General features: G+C 44.7%; 1 protein-coding gene across 1 annotated transcript in view; it reads right to left on the reverse strand.

Moving 5' to 3' along the window:
- The window catches only part of LOC132406583 (uncharacterized), a 76272-nt gene that overhangs the window by 7260 nt on the left and 50617 nt on the right, over positions 1-18395 (reverse strand). Inside the window, exons 12-13 of the mRNA XM_059992402.1 lie at positions 6151-6296; positions 3374-3568 (exon numbers count right to left, since the gene is read on the reverse strand). Of these exons, the coding sequence (XP_059848385.1) occupies positions 3374-3568; positions 6151-6296 (341 nt within the window). The remainder of the gene's footprint in view (positions 1-3373; positions 3569-6150; positions 6297-18395) is intronic.

An 18395-nucleotide genomic window follows, 5' to 3' on the forward strand; every position in this document is an offset into this window, starting at 1 on the left:
TTAATTCTGATTGAGGAATTTAAAGGGTGTGTTTCGGAGGATATCCGGACGTATCTGAATGAGAAGCCGGATAAGTCCATCTCAGAATTTGCTAGGTTCGCAGATGAATATGCCCTAACCCACAAGACAAAGTTTTCCTCGAATAAAAGTACCCAGAGAGACCGTGGAAACGATCAAGAAAGTCCGCCGGCTGAGGCAGAGGTCCTGTCGGGAGCTAGTGGTAAGGTCGAGGGGGAAAGGCCAGACGGCCAGAGATTTCCGGGCTTGACCTGTTTTAATTGTGGAAAAGTGGGACATATTGCATCGCGGTGCTTTGCTCCGAGGAAAGAAACAGGAAAGGGGAAAGCAGCAGTCCCTATCGGATGTGCCGTGGTAATCAGTAGATCGACAAGAGAGCCCCGGGTAGACAGAGTACGAGAAGGGTTGGAGACTTGTCTGTCACACGGAACCATGTCTGTGAGGGAGGGAGACACACCAGTTCCCGTACGGATCTGGAGAGACACGGGGGCTGAGCTGTCGTTGATCAGCAGTAAGGTACTAGAGTTTGGTCGAAAGACGAGAATGGTAGCTGTAAAGGGAATAAGTCAAGGGACAGAAATGGTGTCCTTACACAAGGTCATTATGGATTGTGAGCTGGTATCTGGACCAGTTGAAATAGGGGTGCGATCGGAATTCCCGAGGAAGGACGCGGACGTCCTTTTCGGTAACGATTTAGCAGGTGGTAAGGTTTGGGCAGCCATGACGATGGCCAGCCCACCGGTGAGTGCGGTGGCCCCGCCCCTAGAGTCCCAGATCTACCCTGTATGCGCGGTCACTCGCAGCCTGTCGAGAAAGGCAGCTGAGAACGAGAGCAGTTTAAATCTGGCCAGTTTCGATTTGGCCGAGACGTTTCTACCGACCTTGTACCACGAGGGTTTAGAGGGTGGTAAAACGAAGAGTAGTAAAGTAAAAGAGGGTAAGGAAGCGGAGGTAGATCTGTCCTTAGCGAGGAGAAAGGTCCTAGAGGCCGGAAATAAAGATGAGGAACCGCTAGAGCGTTTACGAGGTCCAGAGTTGGACAAGGATGATCTGTCTGGTTTGGCAGAACTGTTTGAAGAAGTTGAAAATTCTAAAGGTGTTCCCGATAATGAAATGAGGGCAGTCCTAAGGGAAAAGGATGCCATTACCTCGAAGAAGTCTGCTGGGTTGGCAGGTGAGGTTGTTTCAGCCCACGGGGTTGAGTTTACTCCGGAAGGGAGTTGCCCAGAGAGTGCCTGGGAGGATCGGGGGAACGTAGAATTTGAAAAGGGTACGGATATTGAAAGCCTGGAAGAGGCCAATGTCCCGTTTGAGTGTGTCCAAGATGGGGATGCACGTGGTACTGAACCTGGTAACGGAGCTCAGAAAATGTCTGAGGTATTTGATTCAGTGGAACGGGACGGCCCTCCTTGAGGGTCAGATAGACTTGGTTCAGTGAAAAAAGGGTTAACCTTGGTAACAGTGGGAAGTGAGAGTTCCCAGGTGTTTGTGCTCGAAGGTGTGTTCAAAGTTAACGCAGAGTTTAAGAATGGGGAGATAAGAATTATCATTGAAGGAAATGGGAAATCTGTAGGAACAACCCCTCGGAAGCACCAGAAGAAACGTTAAGCGACCATGTAACAGCAGACGGTCATCGGAAACCAAGCCACGTGCGTTCAATTCCGTGGCTGGAACTGGTGGCTGAAACCACGGAAAACAGCTCTTTAGCTAACAACGGGGAAACCCGCTCCCGACTCAACGGATTGGCATCATAAAAGACTTGGGCAAGTTTAAACGCCTCCCTCTCTTAAACCCAAAACGCTGCAGCCTGAACGAGCTAATGACTTTTATATTTCCATCGGACAATACATTATCCCCTAGACAACGATAGTTACTTTTTATTGGTTATGATCATACCTGCACTTTAGATTTAGCATCGACGATGTATATTATCTGTATGTTTGCATTTATCTTATTTTTGTGCCCCTTTATCAATAAATACTTTTAAAAATAGTACCATCAGACTTCAACGGACCTCTCTATCTTTGCTGGTAAGTGATCCAGTTACGGGATTTCATAACAACTGACACATGTCACAAAATTTGTTATATCACAACAACAGTACAGAACAGCACACAAAAATTACAAAACAAAGTGTTAAAATAAATAATGGAAAAGAAGAACAAGATAGTGAGGTAGTGTTCACGTCTATACTTAACATCTGAGAGCCCACAACCCTGAGAGGGAGATTTCTAAACCTCACAATCCTCCAAGTAAACAAGTATCTCTTCATCTCAATACTAAATCAGCGGCTCCCTAACTGGAGACTGGTTCTAGCCTCTACACTCACCACCTACCCCATCAGACCTCCAAAGAAACACACACAGAATGCTAGAGAAACTCAGCAGGCCAGGCAGCATCTATGGAAATGAATGAACAGTTGATGTTTTGGGATGAGATCCTTCTTCAGGAGTGGAAAGGAAGGGGGAAAGACACTGGAATAAGGGAAGGAGGACTAGGTAGAAGATAATAGGTGACCCAGGTGGGCGGGAAAGGTGAAGGGCTGGAGCAGAAGGAATTTGATAGGAGAGGAGAGTGGACCATGGGAGGAAGGGAAGGGGATGGGGTACTGGGTGGGGGTGAGAGGCAGGTGTGGAGAAGAGGTAAGAAGCCAGAGTGGGGAGTAGAAGAGGGAAGGGTGAGTGTAATCTTTACTGGAAGGAGAAACTGATGTTCATGTCATCAGGTTGAAGGCTACCCAGCTGGAATAGGAGGTGTTGTTCCTCCAGCCTGACTGGCCTCATCACAGTGAAAGGGGAGGCCTGGGACTGGCATGTCAGAATGGGAATGGAGATAGGATTGAAAATGAATGACCACTAGGAAATTCTGCTTGCCAGATGGAGCAGAGGTACTCGACAAAGCGAACCCCAATTTACATCTGGTTTTACCAAAGCAGAGGTGGTGGTATAGGAAGGACCAGATACAGCAGACAACCACACCGATCTGCAGGTGAAGTGTTGCCCTGTCTCCAAACCCTCCTCTTCCCCGACACACTACTCTGGATCTCTCCATCTCTAATTGCCAACGAGACATCAACCGGTTCGACCTCAGCTCTCCTCACTTCTCCTCGAACCTCTCCCACTCTGAACACACTGCTCTCCAGGAAAGCCAGCCTTGATTATGGGTTCAAATCCCCAAGTGGGCTCAAACACTTTGACGCTAATCTTTGTTCCCCCGTTGAACCATGGCTGGGAGTGAGGGCAAGCCCGATGAACGAGCAGTAGGGAAGGGTGTACCAAAGCGCCACAAGTTTGTTTTAAGGGTGGAAGGGTAAGGCAGAGAATGTGAGGAGCCCAGCATCCTCTGTACTGCTCACCTCTCCCATTCGTCCTCATCCATGTCTTCACCAGACTCTGCTCCTGTTGTGTAATCTGTCTCATACTGAGACTCCTCCATTTCCGATCTGCGTTGTCTCCTCTTGCCCTTCCTCCGACCAGCTGGAGGCTTCCTTGGCATGTCTTCCGATGGAGTAGAGTTAAAGTTCCTCGAGGGGTAAGAGGCAGGCTGATACCTGGCAACAGAACACACAGAGAGACCAATCACACAATCTTCAGAAACCCAGAATAAAGAATCTGACTGAATCTACTCCAGATACATTCTTTATTTCTCTCCTCCATCTTCAGGGTTGACTACCACTGAAGATTCTAATTAACCCTATTAGATTGTCACTACAAGAACTCACAAATCCTTATATGGAGTGTCGATGAAATTGAGGAACCAATTAAATGCTTGCACCAAGAATGCATTCATAAAGTTGCATACACACTGCTTATGATAGCCTCAAGATAACTTGATCAGAAGTAACTTGTGTCCATTTAATGGGATAACATTATCAAGTTAAGTCACTTTTATTGTCATTTTGACCATAACTACTGGTACAGCACATAGCAAAAATGAGATGTTTTTCCAGGACCCTGGTGTTACATGACACAGTACAAAAACTAGACTGAACTATGTCAAAAACAACACAGAAAAAAACTACACTAGACTACAGACCTACCCAGGACCGCATAAAGTGCACAAACAATGCAGGCATTACAATAAATAATAAACAGGACAATAGGGCCAATGGGTTGTAACTGAATCTAGTATGTCCCTACATTTCTTATGGGTATCACTGTTCCTTCTGATCCAGCGGCATTGGCTCTTTTGTTTTCTGCTTTATTTCAGTCTCTATTCCATAGTTATCCTGGGAGCTCTTGAGTTAATTTCCCTACCCTATCTCCCTTGTGGGAATGAACATTTACTGTGGCTGCAACATTTCTGTTATAAAGACCTCCCCTTTTCAAGTACCATGCTGTGACCTCTATTTACCCACTGCAACTTGGCTTTCTCTATGAGTCAAGAAAAACAACACAAGTCCTTTGGCCCACCAAGCACCGTCTATACTAATCCCCATTATCAGCAGTTGTCCTTTGCCTTCTACATTGGTGATTCAGGTCCAGATACTTGTGTAAATGCTATGAAAATATCTGCCCTCATACGGACAGTTTATCTTGGAAGGGTCTGTAATTCCTTGCCGATACTATGATTACCATTCTTCTGAGGTTTCCCCATTAACACTTGCTCTATTTGGCTCACATCCTAGAAGCATGTCTAGCTGTACCACAAATGTATTGATCAAGAAAGTTTTCCTGAACAGAATTCAGAATCTCCATCTCTGGAAACAAATTGTGTACCTACATCTTTCATAAATCTACTGATTCCCATGGCTATCTTGGCAATACCTCTTCCGACCCCAGCTCCTGTAAAAGTGCCATTCTCTTTTCACAGTCTCGTTGTCTCCGCCACACCTGTTCCCAAGTTGAGGCTTTCCTTACCAGGACATCAGAGACGTCCTCATTCTTCAAAGAGTGAGCTGACCCTTCCTCCACCATTGATGCTGCCCTCGCCCGCATTTCTTCCATTCCCTGGACATCCGCGCTCACCCCATCTTCTAGAAGCCATAGCAGGGATAAAGTTCCTCTTGTCCTCACCTCCCACCCCATGAGCCTCCGCATCCAGCACATCTTGCTTTGCAATATTCGCCACCTTCACATCTTTACCACCTCCACCCACTCTCTGCTGTCTGCTGGGATGGCTCCCTTCATGATTACCTTGTCCATTCCTCATGAGGTGATGACCTCATGATCCCTCCCCACTAATCTCCTTCTTGGCACTGATCCCTCCCTCCCTCACCTCCATGCCAGGCCCAAATAGTCCTTCCATGTGAGGCAACACTTCACCTGCGAATCTGTTGGGGTTATCGACTGTATCTCGTGCTCTTGATGGGGTCCCCTCTGAGATCCAAAGGTAGACTGGGGGGGGGGGGGGGCTGCTTCATTGAGCACCTTTGCCCCATCTGCAAAATGCAGAATTCCCCCGTGGTCAACCACTTCAATTCTTATTCCCATTCCCATTCTATCTGTTGTTCCATAGCTGCCTCTTCTGCCATGATGAGGCCACTCCCAGAGTGGAGGAGTAACATCTTAAATTCTATCTAGATGGCCTCCAACCTGATGGCATAAACATTGATTTCTCCAAATTCCAATAAATTTTTCCTCCTCTCCCTTCCCTTTGTTTCCATGGCACTCCTCTTACCTCTTCGCATCACTTGCCCATCACCTCCCCCTGAACCCCTTCTCCTTCACTTTCTCCCATGGTCCACTCCACTTTTTTTCTATCACGTTCTTCCTTCTCCAGCCCTTTCCCTTTTTCACCCATCACCTCCCCAGCTTCTTACTTCATCCCTCCTCTCCCACCCACCTGGCTGCCCCTATCTTGTTTGTACTCCTTCTCCTGCCTTCTTATTCTAGCATCTTCCCCCTTCCTCTTCTGCCCTGATGAAGGGCCTCAGCCTGAAATGTCGACGGTTCATTCACATCCATAGATGCTACCTGACCTGCTGAGTTGCTCCAGCATTTTGTATGTGCTGCCCAGGATCTCCTCCCCCTCCATCTCATCACTATCCCAGTTGGGATTTGAACAGTTGAAGTATCCTATCATCACTACTTTGTACTTTAATTATATCTCTGGAATTTCCTTGCAAGTTCCCGACATCCTTCCCACTACTCAGCAGCCCGTAAACAGACCCCACAGTGTAATCACACTTACGGACTATCGGTTTGACTCTCCAAGGTGTACGTGGTTGGTTGTGAGTTATAATCCGCGGCACTCATTACATTGATTCCATTGGCTGGTTTATCAGAGAACTGAAGTGTCTCATTATCATCATTAATTTCCGCTGGAACCGACTTCACCTGAAACAATCAGAGAATGTAAGGGGGTCAGCATCTTGCCTCATCACAACATCATTTGTTTACCTTAGGGGCTAGTCTGGTGCTGCATGGCTGGGGTGAATTCTTAAGAGGCTGGGATATACATAAAGACGACAAAAGCAGCAGTCTGACTGGTTTGGACTGGGTGCGATATCAGAAAGGGGCAAATGAGATTATACAGGACATTAAAAGGCGCAGAAGTTAGGAACGATTGGAGCATCATATAAATGCATGTGGGGATTGAGAGTTTGGGATTTGACTGGTGGGAGATAGCTTCAGGAACAGGAAAATAAGAGGGAGGAGAAGGGCACTTGGCCTGGTCTTGCATTATACAAAACTACGGCGAATCCTTTGCCTCAAACTTCACTTCCCAACACTATCCCCACTTGACTCCACCAGTGTCCAGGACTGATCTCTGTTTTGATCAATGTTTGAACCTCCACAGACTTCCAGGGTTGAGAGTTGCAAAGAGTCACCGCCCTCTGTATGCCAGATGAAGAGAAATTTCTTCACTCAATTTTTCTGAAACTGTGACTGTAGTTCTAAATTTGGCAACCATGAGAAAAACTTTTCCTGCTTCTCACCTGCTTATGTTCTTCAAGTAATTTCTAAGTTTTGATGGGATTATCCCTCATTCTTCTAAAATCTAGAGAAGACGGTGCCAGTTTATTCAACCTCTCCTCATACAGCAAACCCCTGAACCCAGTCCAGTGCATCTTTGCTGTCTATTCTCTGGGTCAAGTATCTTCCTGCTTAGCTCAGGAGTCTTCAGCAATGATATCACCAAGACCTGCTTACCATTTGTCATCCTAAGTGCTTGTTGCAACTAAACGTTGCCTTCAGTAACTTGTGTACAAGGACACCTAGTACCTTTGAACACCACCACTACTCAATCTCTCATCGTTTGACAAATACTCTGCTTTTCGATCATGTGCACCATAGGAGATATCTCCATAGATTTCCCCATTATACTATATCTGCCATGTTCTTATCCACTCACTCTGCTTGTCCATATCACCTTGAAGCCCCTTTATATCCCCCCGCGAATAACTCCACCTTTGTTCGTATTGTTAGCAAGGTTGGAAATATGATACTTGGTCCCCATGTGGCACCTCAGCATGCAAACCTGGGAAAGATCTGTTTATTCCCACTGCCTGCTTTCTATCCAATATCTAATTGTTAATCCACGTTAGTACATTAACTCCCAACCGGACCTTCTCAACCAGTCTCCTGTGTGGGACCTCATCAAAAGCTTCCTGAAACATCATACATACTAGATTTCTCTTATCTATTTTAACTAGACACAACCTCAAAAAAAAAACCTCCATCAGGTTAACCAAACAATTTTTCCTTCATCCATCAAAAACCGACGTATTTCAAAGGCGTGCTGCAAGTGTCACGATGCTTCCGGTACCAGCATAGCATGCTTGCAACCTACAAACGCTGGCGTGTTTGCAATGTGGGAGGAAACCCACACGGTCACAAGGATGTATAAACTCCTTGCACGTAGTGGCAGGAATCGAACTCTGATTGCTGGCACTGCAAAGCATTAACCTAACCGTAGCGTAGTGGCTCACACAACACTATTATAGCTCGGAGCATCAGGGGTTGGGAATTCAATTTTGATGCCACTGGTAAGAACTCTGTCATTTCTTCCCACGACTGGGTGCTGCGGTTTCTTTCACGTGCTGCGGTTTCTTCCCAAAGACCAAAGCTGTACCTGTTAGAGGGTTAACTGGCCGTTGTAAATTGTACTATGATTAGACTGGGGCTAAATAGGTGGGTTGCCTGGCAGTACAGCTCATTGGGCCAGAAGGGCCTGTTCTGCATTGTATCCCGAAATAAATAAATAGAACAAATAACAACTCACCAAGACTCTACTCAATTCTAGCATTTTTTAGAAGAATGATAGGATTCAGTAGTGTGTTTCTTTTGTTACATGTTCCAATAACAGCTTCATTTTAAGTCTTCTCTCTTCCTAATTTCTTAAAGAGTGGGGTCACATTTGCTGCTCCTTGAACCATAGGAACATCTGGCATCTCTAAAGCCACTTCCTTCAAACCTTGGGATATTGGGATTTATCAGGTTTGGAACTCAATATCTTACCTAGTACCATTTTTTTGACTAATAGTCCCCTGAGTTCATCAATCTTGTTAAAGCAAATAAAAACTCATTCTTTATCTTTTGTGCCACTTGCCTGTTTCCCCACTATAAAATTCTCCCATATCCATGCAGCTTTCGCCTTCGCTAGTCTTTTTCTTCATTCAGTCTTCAAAACAGACTGCTGGAGCGTTCCTCACCGCTGTCTGTCTTGTCATTCTTTACGAATGTCTTGCTCTTTCTTTGCTGAGTTCAAAGATTTTCCCCAATCGGCATGCTTACAACTGTGTCTGGCAAGCTTGTAAACCCCTTCTTAGATTTAATATATTTTTTTAAATTGCTCTTATCATGCGGAGATGAATCATTTTTGCTTTTGTGTTTTTGTGCCACAGCAAGCTTCTGCACTATCTATTTTAAATACTAATCACTGCTGATTGGTTGCCATGCATGCTCTCAATTAATCAACTCTCCCCTCATATCTTCATTACTTCCTTGGTTTACTTTTAAGAACTACATCACTCCTTCCCGAGTGTCAGAAGTTGAAGGATGACCTGATGGAACTAAGTAAAATTACGCCATGTACAGATAGGTGTAGATGGACAGATTCCAGGGTGGAAATGTCAGACATCAGAGGCATACATTTATGGTGGGGGTGTGGGGGGGGGGGGGAATTTAACGGAGATTTGCAAAGCAAGGTTTTTTTAAAATATTAAAAAGTGTAGGTGCTTAGAATGAGTTGCCAGGGGGTTAGGGTAGAAGTAAATCCAACAGCAACATTTACGGACAAATGAACAGGCAGGGAATAGAAAATATATCGAAAGATCCTACTCCAGTGCTGTATTGTTCAATTTTTCGACGCTCCAAACTCAACGTAGTTTTTTTTTATGGTCACTCTTCCCCAAGACTCCTTTATAATCATATTGTCAATTACCTCTTACTCATGGCACAGAATGGAATCCAAAATAATGTTTTCCCTAGTTAGTTCCTCGTCAAGGATTCCGTGAATTTGTCGTCCACCTTATTATAGCAAATTTAATCATCATCATGTGCTGTGTTGGATGACATAGGTGATCATAACCATGATTGTCCCTGGCAAATTCTACAGAAGTAGTTTGCCATCGTCTTCTTCTGGGCAGTGTCTTTACAAGACAGGTGATCCCAGCTCATTCTTAGTAGAAACTGGAATTTGATCGTAAACAAGGTGGGACAGCAGGAACCTGATTGGCTGAGGACTAACCAATCAGGAGGGACAGACAGATGATCGTGGTGTATATATCACTGGACTAGACGTGCCTAGGCATCTTCCCTGATGAAGATGGCAGAGCCCATCATCAAAATGTTGGTTAAAATTGGTACTTGTACCTGGCTGGAAGCCAGAAAAGAGCTTATGCAGCTGAGGGATGAAATTTAGAGTCTACCTTTATTTGTCACATGTACATTGAAGCATACAGTGAGGTGTGTCGTTTGTGTCAAATCAAATCAGCAAGGACTGTGTCAGACAGCCCTCAAACGTTGCCGTGCTTCTGGCGCCAACAAAGCATGCAGACAACTCACTAAGCATAGTCCATAGGTCTTTGGAATGTGGAGCACCCAGAGAAATCCATGCGGTCCCGAGAGGAATGCACAAAGTCCTTACAGACTGTGATGGGAATCGAACCACCATCTTATGGGAGGCACTAACCCCTATTGTACCACACCACCCAATTGTAGCAGTGGAGGAAATTGCAAGGACAAGGAGGGGAATGGGGTGGCTGCAGCTGGCGGTAAGAGGAGGATTTGAAAACAGGATTGGGAATTTTAAGTTTGAGGCTTACTAAGTTCTCTTTCTCATTAACATTTTCTCCCCTTGGCTCTGCAATCCTACCAGGATCTGCTTCCAACAACAGTGGTCAACTGAAGCCAATTCCTGTGCATGAATTCCTGTTCAGAGTACCCATGACAACAGACTATTTGACTGCATGGTGCATCAGTGCCAAGTTCAGTCTGCACTTTCAGCCAAACTTCAGTGGAGGGCGCTCGGCAACAGGGAACATGGCCAATTCTCTTCTTACACATTCCCACAACTCAATGAGACTAGCTGGTCTAATAGAGAATGAAGCTGGCTCTATCCCCACAGATGCATTAATTAGGTCAACCATGGGGGAAGTTTTCATTCCACAATAAATTAAGCTATTATTCATTGGCATGGACGGGGTTTGCTCTGTGTGAAGGATTAGTTGGTGTAGACATACAAATTAGGAGTAGTAGGCCACTCTGCCCCTCAAGCCTGGCTAACCATTTAACAAGTTCACATTGGAATGTGACCCCAACATGACGGTCCTGTCTACTCAGGTAACTTTTCATCATTTGCTTGTCAAGGATCCTGATGCACTGTCTCTACAAAACATCAACTAATCTTTTTCATCTGGCAGTGTGATCCTGGCATCTACTGTCTCGTGTCTCCAAAAATTTTACTTTCTTCTGCTTTAAAGTTCTGTTTGTGCAAGTGCCTGAATCTGAGCAACCTCCATGACTTCTCACTCATCCCCCATACTGCCCTCTCCCTGATTTCCCCAAACAACTCATGGCTGGAGTGTCATCTCCATCCACCCCACTTTCTTCCCATATTCCTCCACCTCACTTTCCCTATCTCCACCTTCCCCATATCCCGCTTTCCTTCCTGTATCCCTATTTACCACACTTTCCTTTTATCTTCCAATCAGTTGTCAATCTATGTTAGCATAGTCTCTGCAAGCAGTTAACTCCATGAATGAATATTTCCCTCAAGGGAAGGGACAGGAGAAGACTGAATGGATTCCCAATCATTAACATCTGATGCATTTTAGCCCATTGTACTCTCTCTCAGAGCAAGCTTACAATTCCATTCATCCATGAGCTGCCCTACAACATTCTCCACCACATACCCAGAAACTGCCTTCCAGGTTTTCCTTGTACTAGAGGTAACTTACAGTGACCAATTAAACTGCTAAACCACATCTTTGGGATATGTGAGGAAACAGGAGCATTTTTTGATGGGGATGTATTTGTGATCACAGAGAGAATGTCCATACAGTCAGCTTCAGAGATCAGGATTGAACGCAGGCCACTGAAGCTATTGAGACAACAGCTCTCCCTCCTGTGTCACTGTGAACCCCTCTATTCAATTAGATTTATTCAACTTCAGTCTGAATTCTGAGTCCTTCTGTAACATTACAAAACAAAATCGTTTGTCCTTGCCATGTGTCTTCCCCAGTGACTGGACTTGAGAACGCTGAGAGATTTCTAATTCTGTGTGTGAAAGGACTGCCCAAGATTCCACTTCAGACTCCTAACTCTTAAGCTGCCAACCCCCAGTTTAAGTTCTTTAGTACTGGGGTATAAACAACAGTTTATGTGGGGAATTTATCCACAGGATCAGCCAACTCCACCCGCTTGCAGCCCATCTTCAGGTGAAGTTCTCATCAAAGCCTTCGCATTGACTCAAATCTTCCAACCCACTATTCATTCTGTACAACAGGCTCGGTTGTTCACTTCTTATTCCAATCAAAGACAAAAAGTATTCTGCAGATGCTGTCTGTTGTCAAATCAACACATACAAACAAGCTGGATGAACTCAGCACGTCGGGCAGCATCCATGGAAATGAGCAGTCAACATTTCAACTTCATTTGGTATGAACATCAAATTCTCCAACTTCCGGTAATTCCCTCCCTCTCCCTTCCCCCATCCCACTTTCACTCTGTCTCCTCTTCTAGCTGCCTATCACCTCTCTCATGATTCTGCCTCCTTCTTCTACCCATAGTGCTTTCCCCTTACATTCCTTCTTCACCTCTCCTGCCTATCCCCTCCCTGCTTCCCCACCCCCACCCCTTGATCTTTCCTCTGATTGGTTTTCTAGCCTCCCCCCCCACCTTCTTTATGCCCCCTGCCCCCTCCTTCTTCAGTCCTGACGAAGGGTCTCGGCCCAAAACGTTGACTGCTCCTTTCAACGGATGCTGCCCGACCTGCTGAGTTCATCCAGTGTGTTTGTACGTGTTGATTATTCCGATCCATGCTGGCTCCCAGCCCACAAACACTCAGTAGCTACTTAAAAACCTAAGCATTTGACCATGGTTTCGCTCACACATCCCAACATTTCATAAGAAGATATTATTATAGAGGCCTCATACCAATGCATCATGTTCCAACTTTGCAGTGTCAAATAACAATTCCAAGTATAAAGCATCTTAGGACATCCTGTTAAATTAACTGTGCTAGATAAATGGATGATGTTGTTATCAAGAAATTTCAAACAAAGGTGGGAAGGTTATCGATTAAATACCCTCAGGGGTGAATAGCTAAAGGACAGAAATAGAGAAAAGCACTGTGCAAAGTGAACCCACACTGTCTTGTGTGTGGCATTCAACGCCAAGTGATTGACTGCAAAGATATAAGCAACTATAGAGGAGTAGAGGAGCAAATTAAGAAGGAAAGGATCTCTGGAGAATTCACATCTCTCCTGCAAGAGTTCAGGGCATCCGATAGTAACAATGACATTTTTTTAATGAAGAGTTAGCATTCGGCTATTTTACACATCGTAGGATCCCATAGAGAGCACAATGATAATGACCAGACACTTTGTCTAAATGATATTGATTGAGGAATAACTATAGGCCAGGGAGACACGGGGAGAAATAATCTGCTCTTCTTCAAAATGGCTGCAATATAACCTCTTATACCCAGCTGACTGGTTCAAATCTCTCACCAAAGGGCACCACCTCCAACAGTTCCGCACTGGCTCAGTAATGCCAGCTGGAATTTCACACCGGATTACAGGCCTCAGGTTCCTGAGTGGGAACCCCTTACACAACATCCTGCTTCAAGAGGTGAGAATACACTGAGCCACGTTTATAATCCTAAAGTACTAGAAATCCCAAAGCAAATTGTAAACATGCATATGGGTGAGGGAAAAACTCAAGGCCGGATAAAAATCAGGGGGTCTCAACCTTTTTTTTTACACTACAGGCCCCTACCATTAACCAAGGAGTCCATGGACCCCAAGCTGGGAACCTCTGGTCTTAGGAGCTTTGCATCCCAGAGAAAGAACGAGTTAGAATGATAGAGTGTTAATGCATAAGCAGGTTAAACCATTTGCACTGCTCTGTAGGAGCCAATTGAGCTGACAAAGGTGCCAAGTCTTCCTGAAGCAGAAAAAAATGAAATATGACATCCAAACTAACGAGGCACCCCAGACAGACAGAGACAGACCCATGCCAAAAAAAAGCAAGCTGTTACAGTGTACCCTCCGACGTACACATGACAAATAAAGCTAATAGCTTCACCTCTCTTAGATATACCAAGCAACCCCCTCCAGCTACAGACGCTGCCCCTGGACTGTTGATCAGATCTTCGACTAATTAGCTTCAGGGAGCAATTAGATGATAACACTCTCTTTGAACGTCATCATCAATAGAAAGCATTAAAACAAACTGCTTCCTGGGGATGCAGAAACAAGCCGCGAACTCCGTGTAGAACTTTGCCACAGCAATGCAAGCTGTTCACTACTTTCCTGCACATCTACACCCGGGTACTGCGTGGAGTTCTGGTCTCCTGGGTACAGGAGAGATATTGTTAAACTGGGCAGGGAGCAGAAACGATTCAGGAAGATGTGACAGGGGCTGAGGTCTTGAGCTACAAGCAGGGACTGGGTTAGGCTGGGTCTTTTTCCCTGGAGTGCAGGAGGTTGAGGGGTGACCTTATAAGGTTTATAAAAATCACAATGGTCATAGATAGGGCAAATATTCACAACCTTTATCCCCCATGGTAGATGAGTGTAAAACTATTTGAATTACATTGAAGAAGAGGAGTGAAAGATTTATAAGAGATCTGAGGGCAACTTTTTGGCTCAGAAGAGAGTGAGTATATGGAATGAGCTACTAGAAGCAGCAGCAGACACAGGTACAAGTACAACCTTAAAAGGCATTTTGGCAGGTACAAGGATGGGAAAGGTATTGAGGGATTTGGGCCAAATGGGAGGGAATGAAACTGGTTCAGTTAAGCAACTTGGTCGGCAAGGAGAAGTCGGGCTGAAGGGTCTGGATGCAACTCTGCAAGTCTATGACTCCTCTTCACAACAGGACAAAGACCTTACAGAGCCAGGCGTAACTAGCAGCCATCTGACACAATGCAAACTGATGAATATTTTGATGAGTAAATCAACTCTATCCTGTGACAGAGCTTCTCCACCCACCCCAACTCTTCCAGTGCAATTTCAAGGTTCCATTAAAACTCTTCCCTCTTAGTAAAATTCCCTACTGTCTGCTCATTTCCTCCACCCAGCATTGATATCAATAGTTTATTGGCCTATCTCTGACTCATGCCAGTTTTCAAACTGCCTTCCGGTACCTGTACTGTATCTAGTCCTACAAACCTCAGGCATCCCATACATCTCCAGTTCTGCACCATTACCTCACCACAGGCAGGCCTGGGTTCAGGTGCCCAGATCAAAGTACAGAATACTTTTATTTTCCTCTTTCCCTTTATAGCACTTCTCAATTTTTTTGACTAAGCTTTAGGTCACCTATCTTAACATTTCCTGTATAACTTGCGTAAAACATTATTTGACCACGTGAAGACCTACAAAGTTCCTCGGATGTTTAGGACCAGAGCACACAGTCTCAGAGTGAAAAATGTCTCTTTAGGACAGAGACGAGGAGGACTTTCTTTAGCCAGGGGGTGGAGATTCTGTGAAGTTCAATGCCATGGACAGCTGAGGCGAACAAGTCATTGGGTATATTTAAGGCGGAGGTTGATAGCTTCTTGATTAGCAAGGGTGTCAAAAGTTGGAACATAAAACAGTGGAGCTCAGAAACAGGCCCTTTGACTCATAATGTTGTGCTGAACCTATTCCATTAGCAATTAGTTACAGGGAGAAGGCAGGAGAATGGGTTTGAGAGGAATAATAAATCAGCCATGATGGAATGGCAGCACAGACTCGAAGGGCTGAATGTCCTAGTTCTGCTCTTATGTATTATGGTCTTATATTTAACTGTGACAGTGCTACTAATATTAAAAGCAAGTTATTGTGCTGGCAACTTTTAAAGCCGTAGAACCCTTCACCTTCTCTCATCTTTCCTGTAACCAGTGATTTAGGGGTTTTCAAACAAATGCCTACTTTCACCCAATCATCTGTGCCTTTCCCAATAATCAGACATTGTTAACGCTCCCTCACCTACACGTGACCCTTTCCTAACAGAAGCAACCAGTGAGTAGCCAGGCACTGCAAACTGCGAATCAGTAGTCAAGCCAACGTTTTCTGCAGAGTTGGAGAGATGCCACACGGAAAGAGGTCAAGTTCATTTGAGAATTTAAACAAAGGTTTTGACTACTCCCTCAGATTCCATGGGCTACTTCGAAGGGGAGTTCTGGTGATCAAACCAACATTTATCCCACAAACAATGACAAATTGATTACCTGATCAGGAAGAGTACAGTTTGTGAGAACCTTGATGTCCATAAATTGACTGCTATATTTGTAACAACAATTACTATAGTTTATTATTTTAATGAATGCCAAGCACTTTGGACCTTCTAACAAGAAACTCATTTTCTTTTCCCTATTTCACTTTTAAACAGCGAATCATTGAATCAGAACTAGGTTTAACATCACAGACGTCATAAAATTTGTTGTTTTGTGGCAGTGTTACAGGGTGATACATAGAAAGCTATAAATGGCAATAAGAAATATATTTTAAACTATAAATTAAATACGAGAGCAAAAATAGTGAGACAATGTTCATGGGTAGTTTCACTGCCCATTCAGAAATCTGACGGTGAAGATATTTTGATTTAGCCTCTAGGTACTCACGCTGTATGGGTTGGTGGATGGGTTAATTTTAGCAGTGGTTTAGAAGCAGGACTGAGTGAGCGAAACCAAACCAGCAACAACAATTAAGTTAATCAGTAATTCAACCGAAAGCAATTTTATCAAAAAGCAAACAGAGCTTGGTGGCACAATGGAGCAATCGCTGAGCATTCCACTAGAAGCTGATAAAACTGGGTGGCAAGAACAAGCACCATTAACACGGACACTGCTTGATATCTCACAAAAGTATACAGGCTGCTCATGAAGGAGCCTCCTGTCTCTGGCCTGGAGATTGGACTTGAGTCAATATTTGCCACTGATTGTCCAGGAGTGATGGAAGAATGTGCCAGGTTAAGGAGACAAAGGCACAAGGACAGGCTTACTTGTCCTGATAGTTCAGAAAGGCAGTCAGGCAAATGTTGGCATTCATTTCTTCAGGTATAGAATAGAATATAGAATATGGAATAGAATAGAACAGAATATAAGAGCAGAGATGTGATGTTGAGGCTCTGTAAGGCACTCATGAGACCACACTTGGGAGTACTGTGTGCAGTTTTGGGCTCCTTATTTTAGAAAGGATATACTGACATTGGAGAGGGTTCAGAGAAGATTCACAAGAATGATTCCAGGAATGAGAGGGGAACCATATGAGGAACGTCTGGCAGCTCTTGGGCTGTATTCCCTGGAGTTCAGGAGAATGAGGGGGGATCTCATAGAAACATTCCCAATGTTAAAAGGCCTGAACAGATTAGATACAGCAAAGTTATTTCCCATGGTAGGGAAGTCTAGGACAAGAGGGCACGACTTCAGGATTGAAGGACGTCCTTTTAGAACTGAGATGCAGAGAAGTTACTTTATTCAGAGGGTGGTAAATCTGTGGAATTTGTTGCCACGAGCAGCTGTGGAGGCCAAGTCATTGGGTGTATTTAAGGCAGAGATAGATAGGTTCTTGATTAGTCAGGGCCTCAAAGGGTATGCGGTAAAGGCAGGGGAGTGGGGATGACTGGAAGAATTGGATCAGCCCACGATTGAATAGCGGAACAGACGCAATGGGCCGAATGGCCTACTTCTCCTCCTATATCTTATGGTCTTATGTTGGTCTCTTGACGTCACTCAGGGCAGTGTTATACTGTATACTCCAGGATGCCCATGCCTGGAAACTAGATCAGACCATTTTCATGCTAATCATGAAAATAAATGAAACAATATTTGGAGTGGATGGCACTGGCAATCTGGGTGAAATTATGCCAATGGGAAACTGGCATGGGCCAGACAAGAAGTTCATCAGTGCCCCATGTTTTCTCAGTATCATACTACACTTAACATTACCATTCACACAATATACACTCTGTGGCCATTTATTAAATACACCTGTACACCTGTTCATTAATGCAATTGTTTAATCAGCCAATCACGTGGCAGCAACTCAATGCATAAAAGCACGCAGACATGGTCAAGAGGTTCAGTTGTTGTTCAGACCAAACATTAGAATGGGGAAGAAATGTGATCTAAGTGACTTTGACCGTGGAATTATTTTTGGTGACAGATGGGGTGGTTTGAGTATCACAGAAACTGCCGATCTCCTGGGATTTTCATGCACAACAGTCTCCGGAGTTTACAGAGAATGGCGCGCAAAACAAAAAACACCCAGTGAGTGCCAGTTCTGTGGGTGAAAGTGCCTTGTTAACGAGAGAGATCAGAGGAGAACGGCCAGACTGGTTGAAGCTGACAGGAAGCCGACAGTAACTCCAATAACCACGCATTACAACAGCGGTGTGCAGAGGAGCATCTCTGAACGTACATCAAAGTGGATGGGCCACAGCAGCAGAAGACCATGAACAGACACTCACTGACCAGTTTATTAGGTACAGGAGCTAATTCCTGGCCCACCCAACATAAACAAAAGACCACTGACATCGTGACTGTTGTTGTGATACAACCACAGTACAACCAGGGGATGCTAGTACAAGCCCCTAGGAATTACTTCTCACTATTAAATACGTCGCCCGAGTGACACCAGGACACCTGAATTGCCAGCTCCACCATGCTGTAGTTGCTCATTATCCTGCCTGCATAAAGCAGCAGAGTTTTCCCAACTTCCTAGCACCAACATTCGGGAAAATATCTGCAAGTATGGAGAGCAGGCAGTGAAGATCCCCATG

Source organism: Hypanus sabinus, chromosome 16, assembly GCF_030144855.1.
Source record: "Hypanus sabinus isolate sHypSab1 chromosome 16, sHypSab1.hap1, whole genome shotgun sequence".
Classification (NCBI taxonomy): domain Eukaryota; kingdom Metazoa; phylum Chordata; class Chondrichthyes; order Myliobatiformes; family Dasyatidae; genus Hypanus; species Hypanus sabinus.